At 45.5% G+C, this 15,052-nt stretch overlaps 1 protein-coding gene across 1 annotated transcript in view; it reads left to right on the plus strand.

Annotated features, from left to right (window-relative positions):
* Positions 1-15,052, plus strand: part of LOC118213993 (cilia- and flagella-associated protein 47-like) — a 79,019-nt gene that overhangs the window by 47,821 nt on the left and 16,146 nt on the right. The window contains exons 45-55 of the mRNA XM_035393318.1: positions 1,654-1,765; positions 2,449-2,642; positions 3,700-3,843; positions 5,452-5,625; positions 6,614-6,725; positions 8,502-8,600; positions 8,721-8,818; positions 9,266-9,441; positions 10,598-10,705; positions 11,283-11,394; positions 13,767-13,871. Coding sequence (XP_035249209.1) covers positions 1,654-1,765; positions 2,449-2,642; positions 3,700-3,843; positions 5,452-5,625; positions 6,614-6,725; positions 8,502-8,600; positions 8,721-8,818; positions 9,266-9,441; positions 10,598-10,705; positions 11,283-11,394; positions 13,767-13,871 — 1,434 coding nt within the window. The remainder of the gene's footprint in view (positions 1-1,653; positions 1,766-2,448; positions 2,643-3,699; positions 3,844-5,451; positions 5,626-6,613; positions 6,726-8,501; positions 8,601-8,720; positions 8,819-9,265; positions 9,442-10,597; positions 10,706-11,282; positions 11,395-13,766; positions 13,872-15,052) is intronic.

The raw sequence follows: 15,052 nt of genomic DNA on the forward strand, positions 1-15,052 counted from the left end.
GTTACTCTAAGCAATACTCAGCAAAATGGAACTTACCGGGCAAAGTAATTTTCCACTGAAAGCAGATAATCAAAAAGGCATCGCAATGGGACTAAAGCCATTCACTTATAATCAGTGCAGTCAGTAAGTATTTTGCAAGATTTGCCATAAAAAAAAACGAGCTCTCATTTCTATTTTCCCAGTGGCAATATTGTCTCGCGTTTTCAACAATAAAGGAAAATGATTGTCATAAACGAAGTTAAAGAGTTATTTAAATTCTAGACTGATATAAAAGGATTTGTGAAGTTTTTTTGCACATTGAGGTGAAATGGTTATAGGGACACAAATGGACATTTAAAAAAAAATATTTGACCAAGAAATAAGCAAAACAAAATGGTAACTAGATACATATTGTCTGTTTAATATCTGCCTAAACCCAGCATCTAGCTGTAATTATCATGACATATCTGATTGATTTTGAATCTCAGACAGGAAATTAGCATATGTTGTCTTGTTCAACATACAGTAGATGCTCTGTGATTTGGGCATTTCCACCATTGATTTGTGGACAATCAGAGAATGAGAGACTCCCCCCCCACCCTTGCCCCCTTTAAACACCTAAGGGCAAAGAGCCCCCCCCCCCCCCCTCCTGTTTATGGGTTTGTTCTTTTTTGGGGGATACTTTTTTCTGTCTGCTTTTACTGCTTCACAATATTTTTTTTTTCTGGGCTCTGTGTGTTTTCTTTGAGGTCTCAGATCCTAGCCAGTCCAATAAAGGGACCTGTAAACTCATATGGTTTAGACTAGATAGATCATTGTGACCTTGTGAAATTCCCTTTTTCGGGTTATGATTGATTTGTTCCACAGCTCTGCGCCCTGCAACGGAGGGCAGCGCCGCCCGTTTCGCTTGTAGTTTTAAGCGCTTCGGGGAGACGCAGGACAGGCACTCCCTGTGGAGGAAGTAGCGGCTCGGGTTACCTGGGAAAATGAGTTCAGGTTTGCTGGGGCAACTCCTCCTCCCCCATTGGTCTCCAAGCTCTGAGTAGCGCTTTGGACTACATTACGCTGGCAGCTGGTGACCTGGCTGGAACACCGGCACATTTATCAGAATTTAGGCTGCTCGTAACGGATGTAACATGAGGGATTAAGACTTGGCATTTATATGAAGTCCACACTTCATATAAATGTATTTTCTGAAGACATATGAAACACCTAGTTTTGCTGTATTATTTTTTTTTTGTACGTTCTACTATGTGTTCGTGTAATATGACTCATTTGAACAGCACTGATCAGAATTAAAATCAATGTGCGCCAAAGTACAGAAACACAAATCACTTCTCATTAAAAACATCTAGAAACATCTAGAAGTTCAGCTTGCCCAATGACAAAGCTAATGATGGGTCTTCACGTGAATGATATTCACAGAATTATTTACACTCTGACCAGTGAGGTTCAGGGCTGGGTTCATAAGTTTAAAAAGTCAGAAGCAAGGTCATGCTCGCCCTTTCTGTTGCCGCTGGGGATTCATTTTTGAGGCACAGAGGAAGCATTTTTTCATAAGTGTTGAAATGGAATTCCTTCCTAATGTAGCCTCCAGTCAGTGGTCACACAATGATTCTGTTCTATTTTCCCCTGAAATAGTCCTGTCACCCCCACCCCCCCACCTGCCCCCAGACTCAGGTGATGGAGTACAGTGTGGAGGTTTCCATGCCAGAGCACTTCCTCCTCCCGGACACCATCTCACTTCCTGTGGGCAGCGAGGGTGGAGACTCACAGCTCTGCTCAGGTATGTCCACAGGCCCTACCCTTCTCTGCTGTCTGTGGATCCTCCCAGACACCCCCCAACACACACACTCACACACACACATACACACACACTCACTCTCTCACACACATACACTCACACACTCTCACTCCCTCACACACGCACTCTCTCTCTCACACACACTCACACACACACATACACACACACTCTCTCTCTCACACACACACACACACACACTCTCACTCTCTCACACACGCACTCTCTCTCTCACACACACACTCACACACACACATACACACACACTCACTCTCTCACACACATACACTCACACACTCTCACTCCCTCACACACGCACTCTCTCTCTCTCTCACACACACACACACACACACATTCTCACACACATATACACACACTCACTCTCTCACAATGACACACTCTCACTCTCTCACACACGCACTCTCTCCCTCGCACACACACACTCACACATTCTCACACACATGCACACACATGCACACATTCTCTGTCACACACACACAGACACACACTCTCACACACACACACTCACACAGGCTCATTCATACACACACACACACACGCGCACACACACACACTCTCTCCCTCTCTCCCTCCTCTCTCTCTCTCTTTCTCTCTCTCACACACACTCTCCCTCTCTCTCTCTCTCCCTCCTCCCTCCCTCTCTCCAGATGGTGAGGGGGTCTGGGTGCCCCTGCAGTTCCGCCCCGGGTCAGAAGGGCGGTACCGGTGCCAGGTGGCGCTGCGCTCCTGGCAGGACGTGCGGGTGCACGTGCTGGAGGTGACGGTGCGCGGGGAGGAGCTCCAGGCCGAGCTGGAGTTCACCGCGCCCGCCCACACGTCCGTCACTCAGGACATCCCGCTCGTGAGTGGCCCGGCTGGACGTTTAAAAGCGTAACTATGGCAACTGCCACTTCCGCATGCTCGGGCCTTCAGGTTAACCGCCGCTAATTTTTATTTCTTTCTCTTGGGCAGTGGAATTAAAATGGCGAATACACATGGCGAAATTTCATGGCAAACTTTCCCATAATGCCTAATAAAGAAGTGTGTTAAGTCATTCACAGCAGACTCCAGACGACACATACTCTTCCTTGAGATAACTATCTCAGTAGACAAGAAGCTGTACATTAAGCAGCGATGCCTCAGCGAACACCAAATAGATGCTAACGAGAGGGATGGAGCTGGCTGATTTTCAGCGCAGTGCTAAATGCAGTTTAGCTAAAGTCACTGTTATTTGGCTAAATAACTTATCATTCAGCTTTGGTATGCTAAAATATTCTTTGTTCCAGCTAATGGGAACAATCCTCACAGTCAGTGTGGCAAATATTAAATGGAATAGGGGGAGTCATACTCCAGTCCTGGAGGGTTGCAGTGTCTGCACGTATTTGTGCTTTCCTTTCGGTCGACTGCAAGTTAAGGCTTTGGACTCTTTAGCCAATCAATGACTTAAATTAGTCCCTCGTGCTGAAATACACCAGGAACCAGCAGGCACTATGGCCCTCCTGCACTGGAGTTTGACACCTCTGAACTAAAAGGAAAATCCAGTTGGTAAACTAAAAGTTGTCAAAATTGACAGCTGTCTCATTGGACGACCGTAAGTCAGACTGACGGCATTATGAAACGGTACTTTGTATTGGCCTCTGTATTCTGCATTACTGTGTTACTCTATGATGATGATCTTTGAACTGTTCTAATTGGTGGTACTGTTACTTTGTGGTAGTGTGTGCGGCCTGTGCTATTGTGTTACTCTGATAGTGTGTAGCCTGTGTTACTCTGGTAGTGTGTGTAGCCTGTGTTATTTGTGTTACTCTGATAGTGTGTGTAGCCTGTGTTACCATGTTGCCCTGCGTGTGTGTAGCCTGTGTTATCCGCGTTCTCTGTGTTGTGCGTTTCTCTGATGTGCTTGGGATGTTACCCCCCAGAACACGGAGACCCTGAAGGACTGCAGGCTGCGGGGCCTGCTGCCTGTGTGGGGCTTCTCTGCCCCACCTGTAGTGTACGTCAGAGCGGGACAGAGGCTCAGCTACCCCGTGACCTTTCACCCTACCTCCAAGTGTGTCGTCATGGTAACGCTCCGCCGTTCCTCTTTAGCCGCTACCCTTTCCTCCTCCTCATCTTCATTACCATAATCGCCCCGGTCTCCTCAGATAAAGCAAGAAATTAGGTCATATCTCTCATCTTGGCATCTCAATTAGAATATTGATTAGATCTGTAATGTATATTAGAATATTTCTAAGATCTGTGAGTTCCATCGTGTTTTTTTTTTTGGATATGTAGATGAGGTTTGGATAATGTGAGGCTTTTATTTCATGAAATCGATTACAGGGGAAAAAATGAATAAAAACACATGATTCACTATTGTTTTGTATGTTTTGCTGCTTCAGCAAACTTCCTAAGAAATACCCAGGTTTGAAACTACAAATACTGTTGCCTTTCAGTGATCTTGGCTGAAAGTTTATTTTCCTTTTTTCCTTATTTTCTCTCCTTTCTTGTTTTTCTTTGAAGAATAACAGTTGTCAGAATTGCTTAATGTTGCCCGCACGCACTTAAGTGCCTGGCATCACCCTGCCATATAAAATATATGTTGCTGTTATACAACATACTTCCCGCAAAAGGTCAACATCAGAAATCGGAATTTTTTTTCTGTATTTATCAACCTGTTTATAGCAAGGGTCCTGATGTATATCTGGAACAGAGTTTACCTGATTATTCCCGTTTGGAATTATCTGCAGATAAGTGAAATCATAGGGTTAGGGGTCCCTGATTTCTAGAGTTAAGCCCTAGGTGTGACTGAAAAGGGGGGCTCGTTTACAAATTCCAAATTAGGGGTGGAGGTCAGAGGTGGGTAACCCGGCTTCAAAAAGTAGAAGTACTAACCATGTATTTGCTCCACCAGCATGCACTAAATCAGCTGATTACACTAATTAGTTCTCCTACCTGGCTGAAGAGTTGTGCTAATTAGAATCAGCTGGTTGAGTGCATGTTGGTGGAGGAAGTACATGGCACAACTCCTGATTCTTAGTTACACACAGCCATATCTCACATGATGGCAAAACACAAGCTGTTGCACCTTAGCTTTTCATTTGTGTATGCGACACATATTCTCAAGTATTTCATATCAGTACATTTGTCTTGTGGCCTTTTGCATATTTGAACAATAGGACCCTTCTTATTTACCCCATAAAATTTTTTATCCAAATATCATCGCTGGTGAAATTGTTTAGAATGAATTTCTGCAATTTCCAGTACATTCAGCTTTAAATTCATATTTAAAATGGAGGGCTATCATCTTTTATCCCTATCGTTCAGTCACCTCTACAACAGTTTAAATTGAAAGTCTTCAGTGCTGAGCCATCTCTGTATTGCTGATTTTGTCATAGCAATCTTCTTTCGCACAGATCCCCGTTGCTCACATTGAGACAAATATTTTAAAGTGTTCTGCTGTGAACTGCGTGTGTGTGTGCGTGCGCGCGCGTGTGTGTGTGCGCATATGTCTTTGTGTGCGCGTGTGTGTGTGTGTGTGCATATGTCTGTGTGTGTGCGTGCGCGTGTGTGTGTGTGTGTTGTGTGTGTGTATATGCGTGTGTGTGTGTGTGGATGTGTGCATATGTCTGTGTGTGTGTGTGTGTGTGTGTGTGTGTTTATGTGCGTGCCTGTGTGTGTGTTCTCTGCAGGGCCGTCTCTCCCTGGTTAATGAGGCGGATGGGACGGAGTACAGTTTCGGTGTGCGGGGGCTGGGGGAGCGGCCGCGGGCTCAGGACCATGTTCAGATTCACTGCGCTGTGCATGCAGTGGCCCAGGCCAGGCTGCAGGTCCCCAACTACAGTCAGAGCACCGTCACCTGCAAGGTACCTGTGCTTCTCAGATATGCATCTGTGATACATACGCACACATACATATGCACACATACACACACATCCATACACATACATACACACACACACACACACATACGCACACATACATACGCACACACACGCACACGCACACATACATACACACACACACACACACATGCATACACACACTTACACACATATACACACACAAATACGCACGCACACACACACGCATACACATACTTTCATACACACATACAGATACATGCACAAAACACACATGCACACTCTCACGCAAACACACATGCACATACAGTGCAGTTGAAAAGTATTAGGCCTCTTGGGTTTTTTTTAAAACCGTGGCTTGAGAAGCTTTCAGTTATTATATGCACATTTATTGAATCACAAACCAAAGTATCAACTTTTTTTCAGTTTCAACCTACAATAACACAAAAAGATGAGTTTTACTTTAGAAATAATCTTAGACACAAATTTCTTCAAAACACACACACACACATATATACATGCACATACAGTACACACATACAGAAAACACACATGCACACATATGAGCATGCACACACACACATTTTGAGGGGTCACTGAAAGTTTAGGACATAAAGTGTCCTGGGGTCGCATAGAAGTTAAGACTGATGATTCACAGCACTGGGTCTGTCTCAGCTGCTCACACACAGTGAATCTATTCAGCCACAGCTTCTGTTTCACAATCTAACTGGGCTCCTGCCCATCCTCTTCAGAAAGGGAGGCATAGAGCTTTCATTTCTGAAAGGCTGAAGCAGGACTGGAGGTCACCACACACCCACACACACTCACAATACGTGTGAACACATGGGCACGCACACACACACACAAAAAAAGCACCTGAGCACACACACTTCATAAACATGTGAACAACACATACACACACGTGTGAACACACAAACACACACTTAACATACTGACTGTGTAATTGTATTTGTGGATTTCTGCGTGACAGGTAGTTTCTGACCTGTCCATTGTCAGTGGACCTCCCACTCTTGAGATTAAACCAGGACACTGTGTCCCATACACCATCAGTGTGTCTCCATGGAAACGAGGAATACACAAAGGTGGGTTTTTAAGACATTTTCACAAAACTGTGTGTGTGTGTGTATGTGGGAGAGTGAGAGTGAAAGTAAAAGAAAGAGTGAGTATGACTAGGTGAGTGTGAGAATGAGAGTGACTGGGTGAGTGTGAGTGAGAGTGAGAGAGAGTGAGTGTGACTGGGTGAGTGTGAGTGAGAGTGAGTCTGTGAGAGTGAGTGAGTGTCAGTGTGACTGGGTGAGTGAGAGTGAGTGAGTGGGAGTGAGAGAGTGAGTGTCAGTGTGACTGGGTGAGAGTGAGTGAGAGTGAGTGTGACTGGGTGAGTGTGAGTGAGAGTGAGTGAGTGGGAGTGAGAGTGAGTGAGTGTCAGTGTGACTGGGTGAGTGAGAGTGAGTGAGTGGGAGTGAGAGAGTGAGTGTCAGTGTGACTGGGTGAGAGTGAGTGTGACTGTGTGAGTGAGAGTGAGTGAGTGGGAGTGAGAGTGAGTGAGTGTCAGTGTGACTGGGTGAGTGAGAGTGAGTGTGAGTGTGACTGGGTGAGTGAGAGTGAGTGTGACTGGGTGAGTGGGAGTGAGTGAGTGGGAGTGAGAGTGAGTGAGTGTCAGTGTGACTGGGTGAGTGAGAGTGAGTGTGACTGGGTGAGAGTGAGTGAGTGTCAGTGTGACTGGGTGAGTGAGAGTGAGTGTGACTGGGTGAGTGGGAGTATCAATGGGAGAGTTTGAGTGAGTGTGAGTGTGAATGGGTGAGGGTGACTGGGTGAGTTTGTGTCTTTCATCTGACTGCAGCAATGTGTCTGAGGCTGATTTAATTTAATTGTTCAGGACTTGGAAAAGTGCCAGAAAAAGGGATTAACTGACCCCCCCCCCCCTTCATAGATAGGTCCTCTGTTCTCCATGCACCAGACAAACTTAATGAATTGAGAAGAACAGAGATAATATTTCAGTTCTACAGGATTGTACAGATGATAATACATGTGAAGATTTTGTTTATTACGTTTTTTTCTCTTATCCGGTTTTTTGTTTGACACTGCGGATTAAATTAATGCTTTCTCTGTCGACATCTACGCTTTTTGACAACTGCGTGGGTTCTCCTTGCTTCCCGCTGTCGTGCAGCTGATTTGAGTGTACTGCTGCTGCATATTTTACCTTTTAGTACGTGTCTCAGAGGTAGTCTTCTGTTATTTATCACTTTTGCTAAAAGAAAGCAACAGCCAACAAGTGCCAGTGTATTTCAATAGCTGCCTTAAGAGCTTGGTTGCCCTTTTACTTGATCTTGCTAGCTAATATCATTATGAATCAAATAGCGACTGGGCTTGGTTTTAAACCAGATAATAAAAGATACGGGTTAAACCAGGATAAAACAAAAACAAAAAAATGGCCGTACTTGATTAGAATAAAATATGTTATTTTATGTGCTTTTATGGATTATATGAACCAAATTGGAATAATAGTAGACTTGACAATGTGTGTGACTTGACCGCACGTGTTTTGGTCATACGCCTGATTTCTTCCATGCTGACCACCGTGCTGGAACTCTTTCAGGGGTAAGGCCGTTTCACGGGTGAGCTCTCTATCAGCGATAGATAAATTACGGGTTAAATGAACGCATAAACAAATAAATCTCTGATCTGCGTTGCGGTGAAGCTCATAGTCACATCCGATTCGTTTCAGGGCTGAGCTCTGTCCTGGCTCCTGTGGCAGATAAATAAAATGTGTGGATAAATAAATAAATAAATAAATAAGAAAGAAATAGAACTCCAAGCGGTCTCTTTCAGGGGAAAGCTGACTCTCCTGTCTGTTTCAGGGGAGATCTCCTTTGTAGCTGCAGAGAGGGCCGCTCCAGCTATGGGCAGAAACTCCATCTGTACACCTGACCAACTTCTGCGTGACCCAGAATATCAGGGTAGGTATACGAGTGACTTACCTGTATGTGTGAGCCGCGGGAGTGAGAGTCACTTACCTGTTTGAGTGACCCCTCAAATGCCATGATGGGCGTAAAAAATGTGGTTGATTCTCGTTGCAGGCGAGAAGATCTGGCCCTACGAGGTGTGGTTCTCCTTGGAGGTGATCTGTTCTCCTGCCCCGCCCGTGAAGGTCATGACCGTGCGCTGCGCTGTCCACGTGAGTGTGACCTCCCCGTTCGGTAGCGGCGTCCGTTGACTTTCGCGCAGCGAAGGCGGAGTTTCTCCCTCGGCTGACTCTGTTTACCTCAGCGAGAGCTTCTCCAGTGAGTTCCACCGTTCCTGAGAGCTAACTGTGCTTTAGCTCTCGGCTAATGCTGTCCAATCGATACGTCTCTCGGTTCGGCCGGCTCAGGTGCTCTGACCATGGCCTGCTGGTAATCTGCCATGATGCTCTGGGATTATGAGTTTTTTCTGATTCGGTTTTGCTGACCTTGAACAACCTTTAACTGTTCTCCTGGATAAAAGGATTCATATCGTATGTGGTGTGAGACGGAAAATACACACACACACGCGCTCACACACATTGTAGGATTTCAGGTAGAGAGTGTGTACACACTGCACACACTCTCTACTCGATTAACTGATGTCTGCTGCTGTGTTCCAGAGCTCTGTTACCGTGGAGATTCCAGTCACTAACCCAGGGGCGGAGCCTGTGCAGTTGCAGGTGTTTGTGGAGGGTCCTGACCTGTCCGGGGATGTTAGCATGGGTGTGCCAGGCCAGGAAACACTCTCTTACCTGGCCAGGTTTGCTCCAGCGACAGTGGGAAGAAAGTCTGGCAGGTAAAGCCCTGCACCAATCAGAGTTACGAGGGTCGGTTCCTGTACGACTAAAGCAATGTCGCACAATGTCTTTCTGCCCCGACTGACAGTCCTCAGTACACACACTCACAGGCATATACACATATGCAAATATACATTGACAAAAGACACACACCCACTCGCAGCAGGCATACACAGTCACAATCACACACACCCACATACACACACAGGAGCACAGATACACACAAACTCATTCATAAAGGCACACACCCACTCACGGCAGGCATACACAGACACAATCACACACACACACACACACCGACACACACGCAGAAGCAGATATATACACACTCATTTATAAAGGCACACAACCTCTCACGGCAGACATAAAACACACACACACACATGCACATATACAGTACATACGCATACTTACTCACAAAGACACACACACTTGCACTCACTCATAAAGTAACATGCACACACGCACAAATCCACGCAGACACACACTCAAGTGTGCGAGTAGATTTTCGTTGAGGAGAGCGAGCGCACAGTGAAGAGGAGCCTGGAATAGTGATGTCTCTCTCCGTCTCCACGGCCACCGCCAAAATAATGCTCGTTAAAACAACTCCACCGGAGAGTTGTTCTCAAGTAGGTCTCCTTTCTTTGAGGCACTGCGGTGTTGTCTGCAGAGGGAAGCTGAGTGCAATTTCATTACCACTGATGCTCAGAAAAAAAAAAGCCGGTTCCCTCCATTACAACTGCACACGAAATCCATCTCCTTTTAGATTTCCTCAGTTCGGGCTGTTCGCTGCACTATTCGGTTTCAAAACAAATACATTATCCCCCAGCTGTAATGTAGTGTGTAATGTCTATTCCACAGCAGTAATCTGAAAAAAGGGCCATTGGTGGAGGTGGTATTGCTGTATGTGACATCCTGATCAAATGAAGACCACATTTTTGAGAATCCAATTGTATGTGTGTGTGTGTGTGTGTGCAGGTGTGAGCATGTGTGGGTGTGTGTGTGTGTGTGCGTGAGTGGGTGTGAGCGTGTATGAGCATATGTAAGCGTATTTGAGCATGTGTGAGCATATGTGGGTATGTGTGTGCGTGTGTGTGCAGGTGTGAGCGTGTGTGTATGTGTGTGTGAGTCTCACGATGCTTATTCTCTCTGCAGTGTTGTCTTCCAGTCTGAGGTGCTCGGGGAGTTCTGGTACCAGCTGGATCTGATGGCTGACCCGCTATCCCCCACAACCCTGCCCGACTGCAGCTGTGAATTGGGAAAGTGTGTATACTCCACACACACACACATGCACATGCACACACACACACACACGCACATGCGCACATGCACACACGCACACATTCACATGCACGCACACGCACACACACACACACACACACACACACACATGCACATGCACACACACATGCACACATGCACATGCACACACACATGCACGCACACACACGCACGCACACAAACATATGCAGACATGTGCATGCCCACACACACACACACTTTTATATTGTTAGTGTGTTGTTAGTTTGGGTGGGTGGTGCTGGTATTCGTAGGTACTGCAGGTGTGGGTGTATGTGTGTGTAGCAAGCACAGTATTGGAGTTAATGGCATGGTGTTTGTGTTGCTAGCATGGTTGTTTTGTTCCGGGATGCCTGTTCTTGCTGCAGTGTGTATTATCAGCGTGCATTTGTATTGTATTGTATTGTATTGTATGTTGTATATTGTGTTGTATTGTATTGTATTGTATTGTATTGTATATTGTATTGTATTGTATTGTATGTTGTATTGCACTGCAACTGTGGCATTTGAGTCTCTAGCATCGCTCCTGTTGTCCCCTCAGATGGACGAGGATTTCCCTCCCGCTGTCGAACCCCACAGACGAGATGCTGGAGCTGGACGTGCTCAACAGCAACCCCCAGAACTTCGCCCTGGAGCCAGGCACCGGCCACGAGGTCAGGCTCCCTTTCAATCACGCAATGACGTGCAAATCTGAGAAGAGCGCTTGAAAATGATGAAAAGAAGAGGGCAACCTCTCTGCATTGAATTAAATGGCTGTAGTGCAAACCATTGCCCTTAGTTTGTGTGATAAGACATGGAGCTGGACGTGGGAGGACATTCACTTGCTTTGGGACGCATTTGTAGGGATGTGTTTTTGTGTTCGTTTTATAGGAGAGCCCATGAATTACCCTTTCAAGAGTAGTAATTGAATTAAAACTCTTTAAAACAGAAGCTCTTTTAGAGTGGAAATGAGCTGTGCCTTTAAGGATGCTATCGGTGGAAATGGACGATCTGTTTTAAGAGTGTGCGTGAATGGGCCCCTGAGGAACGGGAACACTGAGGTAAAATGTTTTCTCTTCCCGAGAAAACCAGCAAATTGACGGAAACCCTTGTTCATTAAGAGAGGGTGCATCTGGTTACCTTGTTTGGCTCCTTTTTAGATTTAGGAAAAAGTGCGTTCTGTTGTAACGGAACAATCAGGCCACGCCACAATGGCATTTATAATCCCTCACGTGTCCAACCTTTCTTATATTTAACTTGCTGGATTCTCCTTGAGCTGTTTGTTACATCGCTTATGTAAATGTCGCTAGCCCGGTATAACAAATGTTTAAATGCAGCAGGAAAATCAGTGGTGCTCTCACCTGAAGAACAAAATGGCCTGCCTTCTGAAGCTGACAGTGTTGGATCGGTGATGGATCACTGTACTGTCCCCCGTTTGCCAGTTCCCAATATTTAGCACTGCGGCTGTGTTTGTTTGTCCTAATATAATTGTTTTTGCTCAGATGCAAGGAATATAAAACATGGATTTTTAGCTGTTCTCTCTATTTCTTGGTGTTAGAAAACCCGATTTTTAGTTTAAAAAAAAAGTTTTTGTTGTCTCTGTTTTGGAGGGAAGCCAAAGAGTTCCACCTGCAGCCTGCTCACCGAGTTCCTCCCTCCCTGAATACCACTGTGACTCACTGTGAACCACTGTAACTCACTTTGGCTTACTGTGACTCACTGTGAACCACTGTAACTCACTTTGGCTTACTGTGACTCACTGTGAACCACTGTAACTCACTTTGGCTTACTGTGACTCACTGTGAACCACTGTAACTCACTTTGGCTTACTGTGACTCACTTTGACTCACTGTGAACCACTGTAACTCAGTGTGACCCACTGTAACTCACTGTGACCCACTGTGACCCATTGTGACTCGCTGTGGCCCAAAAAAAGTGAAGAGCTCCCCCAATATCTTTGTCAAATTCTGTAGCGCCCTCAAATCTATGTGGTCCTTCTACTGTTTAATTGGCTACGTGAGTCCCTGTTTTTTTTCTCCTCTACTGACCGCCGTGCACAGGGCTTCCTTTAGAATGAAATGCTAGGTCTCCAGGGGAATCCCAGTGCTTACACGGTAAATGGATAGGTCCTCTGAGAGACAGCCGTTCAAGCGGATCATGGTCTCCAAATAAAAACCTTCAGATGCATCACCTACGAAAGGGTCAGGGTTGCCATGGTGATACCAAAACTACCGTTGTGACATTTTATTACTGACCAAGAAGCAGAAGTCACATTCACCTGCGTGCACGTGGCTGTGCGTCTTATAATAAAACATTAACACTGTGACTAAAAACATTAACATTGCAAGTAAAAACATTAACATTGTAAAAAAGCATTAATATTGTTTCCAAAAACATCGACATTGGGACTAAAAACATTAACATTGCAAGTAAAAACATTAACATTGTAAAAAAGCATTAATATTGTGTCCAAAAACATCGACATTGGGACTAAAAACATTAACATTGCAAGTAAAAACATTAACGTTGTAAAAAAGCATTAATATTGTGTCCAGAAACATCGACATTGGGACTAAAAACATTGACATTGTGACAAAAATACTAATGTTGTAACTCAAAACATTAACATTGTGACGAAAACATGAACATCGCAACTAACACGATCCTGCTGGTGTGTAAACAGCAGGGTTGTGTGGTGTGTTGTGCACAGTCCTGGTGGTGTGTAGACAGTAGGGTTATATGGGGTGTTGTGCACGATCCTGTTTGTGTGTATGCAGCAGGGTTGTGTGGTGTGTTGTACACAGTCCTGGTGGTGTGTAGACAGTAGGGTTATATGGGGTGTTGTGCACGATGCTGTCTGTGTGTATACAGCAGGGTTGTATGGTGTGTTGTACACAGTCCTGGTGGTGTGTAGACAGTAGGGTTATATGGGGTGTTGTGCACGATGCTGTTTGCGTGTATGCAGCAGGGTTGTATGTGTGTATTGTGTGTATTAGGGGGAAGATCCAAACTGAAGGCTCAGTCCTGTTTGTTTTTGTGTCTCCAGCTCACTGTGGATCCTCACTCCAGCACCCAGGTTCTGGTGCGGTTCTCACCTTCTGCTCTGGGGAGAGAAAACCACACCGCACGCGTCTGTTTCACCTGCCCCCAGGTAGCCTTTCATATTCTGAAGCGCATGCACACGCTCACACACACACACACACACACACACACACATTCACACACGCTCACACACACACACACACACACAGTCAAGCATATGTGCACTGCCCACACACACACACACACACACACACATAAACATACACAGTCAAGCATATATGCACTGCCTACACACACACACAAACACACACAGTCAAGCATATGTGCACTGCCCACACACACACGCACACACACACATTCAAACATATGGGCGCTGCATACACACACACACACACACATTCAAGCATATGGGCACTGCATGCACTGCGTATACACACACACACACACACACACACACATTCAAGCATATGGACACTGTGTGCACTGCGTACACACACTCACTCACACACACACACACACACACAGACACCCTTATGCCATTTGTCTGAGCAGAGTTATTATGTACACATTATAATGACTCATGGAGCTCAAGTGTGCATCACCCTCAAAGGGCAAAGAGGACATTTGAAAGTTTCTTCCTAGCTTCTGTTTCCAGTTTGTTTGCTGCTGGAAAATGGCTCAGTGCCCTCCAGCAACAAACCAGCCTCGGCCAGAAGACTATAAATGAGTGTGCTATTTGAATCTTGTTAAATGTGGCGTGCATATTGACTTCAGCAGGTTCCGCAGCGATGTTCAATCTAATACTCTGTCATCTCCTCAACAATAACCCTGTCATCGCCTCGGCACTGTCCTTGTAACAACTATAACACCGCTGGACAAGCCTCTCCTGAAAAGGAGAGATTCTAATCTCAGCAGGGCTTCCCGGTATGATAAAGGATAAATAAAAAAATAAAAAAACCTATTCTTACTCTGCCATCGCCGCTGAATTAGCACTAACCCCCCTGACACGCGCGCGCCGGGTTCTGCTCCAGGTTTCTTCCCATCACCAGCCAGGGAGATTTTCCTTGCCGCTGTTGCCCCAGGCGCACTCTTGGGGGGCTCAGGCTCGGATCTGTCTAAAGCTGCTTTGTCACAATTCCCTTTGTTAAAAAAAAAAAAAAAAAAAAAGCACTATACAAATAAAAGTGAATTGAATTAACCATAGCAGCGGAACGACAGCAACCTTAAGCCTGTCATCACGACAACATTAAGCCCAATACTTGCTTGCCAGAAAATTAACCCTTGTGTACA

The sequence above is a fragment of the Anguilla anguilla genome, chromosome 15, assembly GCF_013347855.1.
Source record: "Anguilla anguilla isolate fAngAng1 chromosome 15, fAngAng1.pri, whole genome shotgun sequence".
NCBI lineage: Eukaryota > Metazoa > Chordata > Actinopteri > Anguilliformes > Anguillidae > Anguilla > Anguilla anguilla.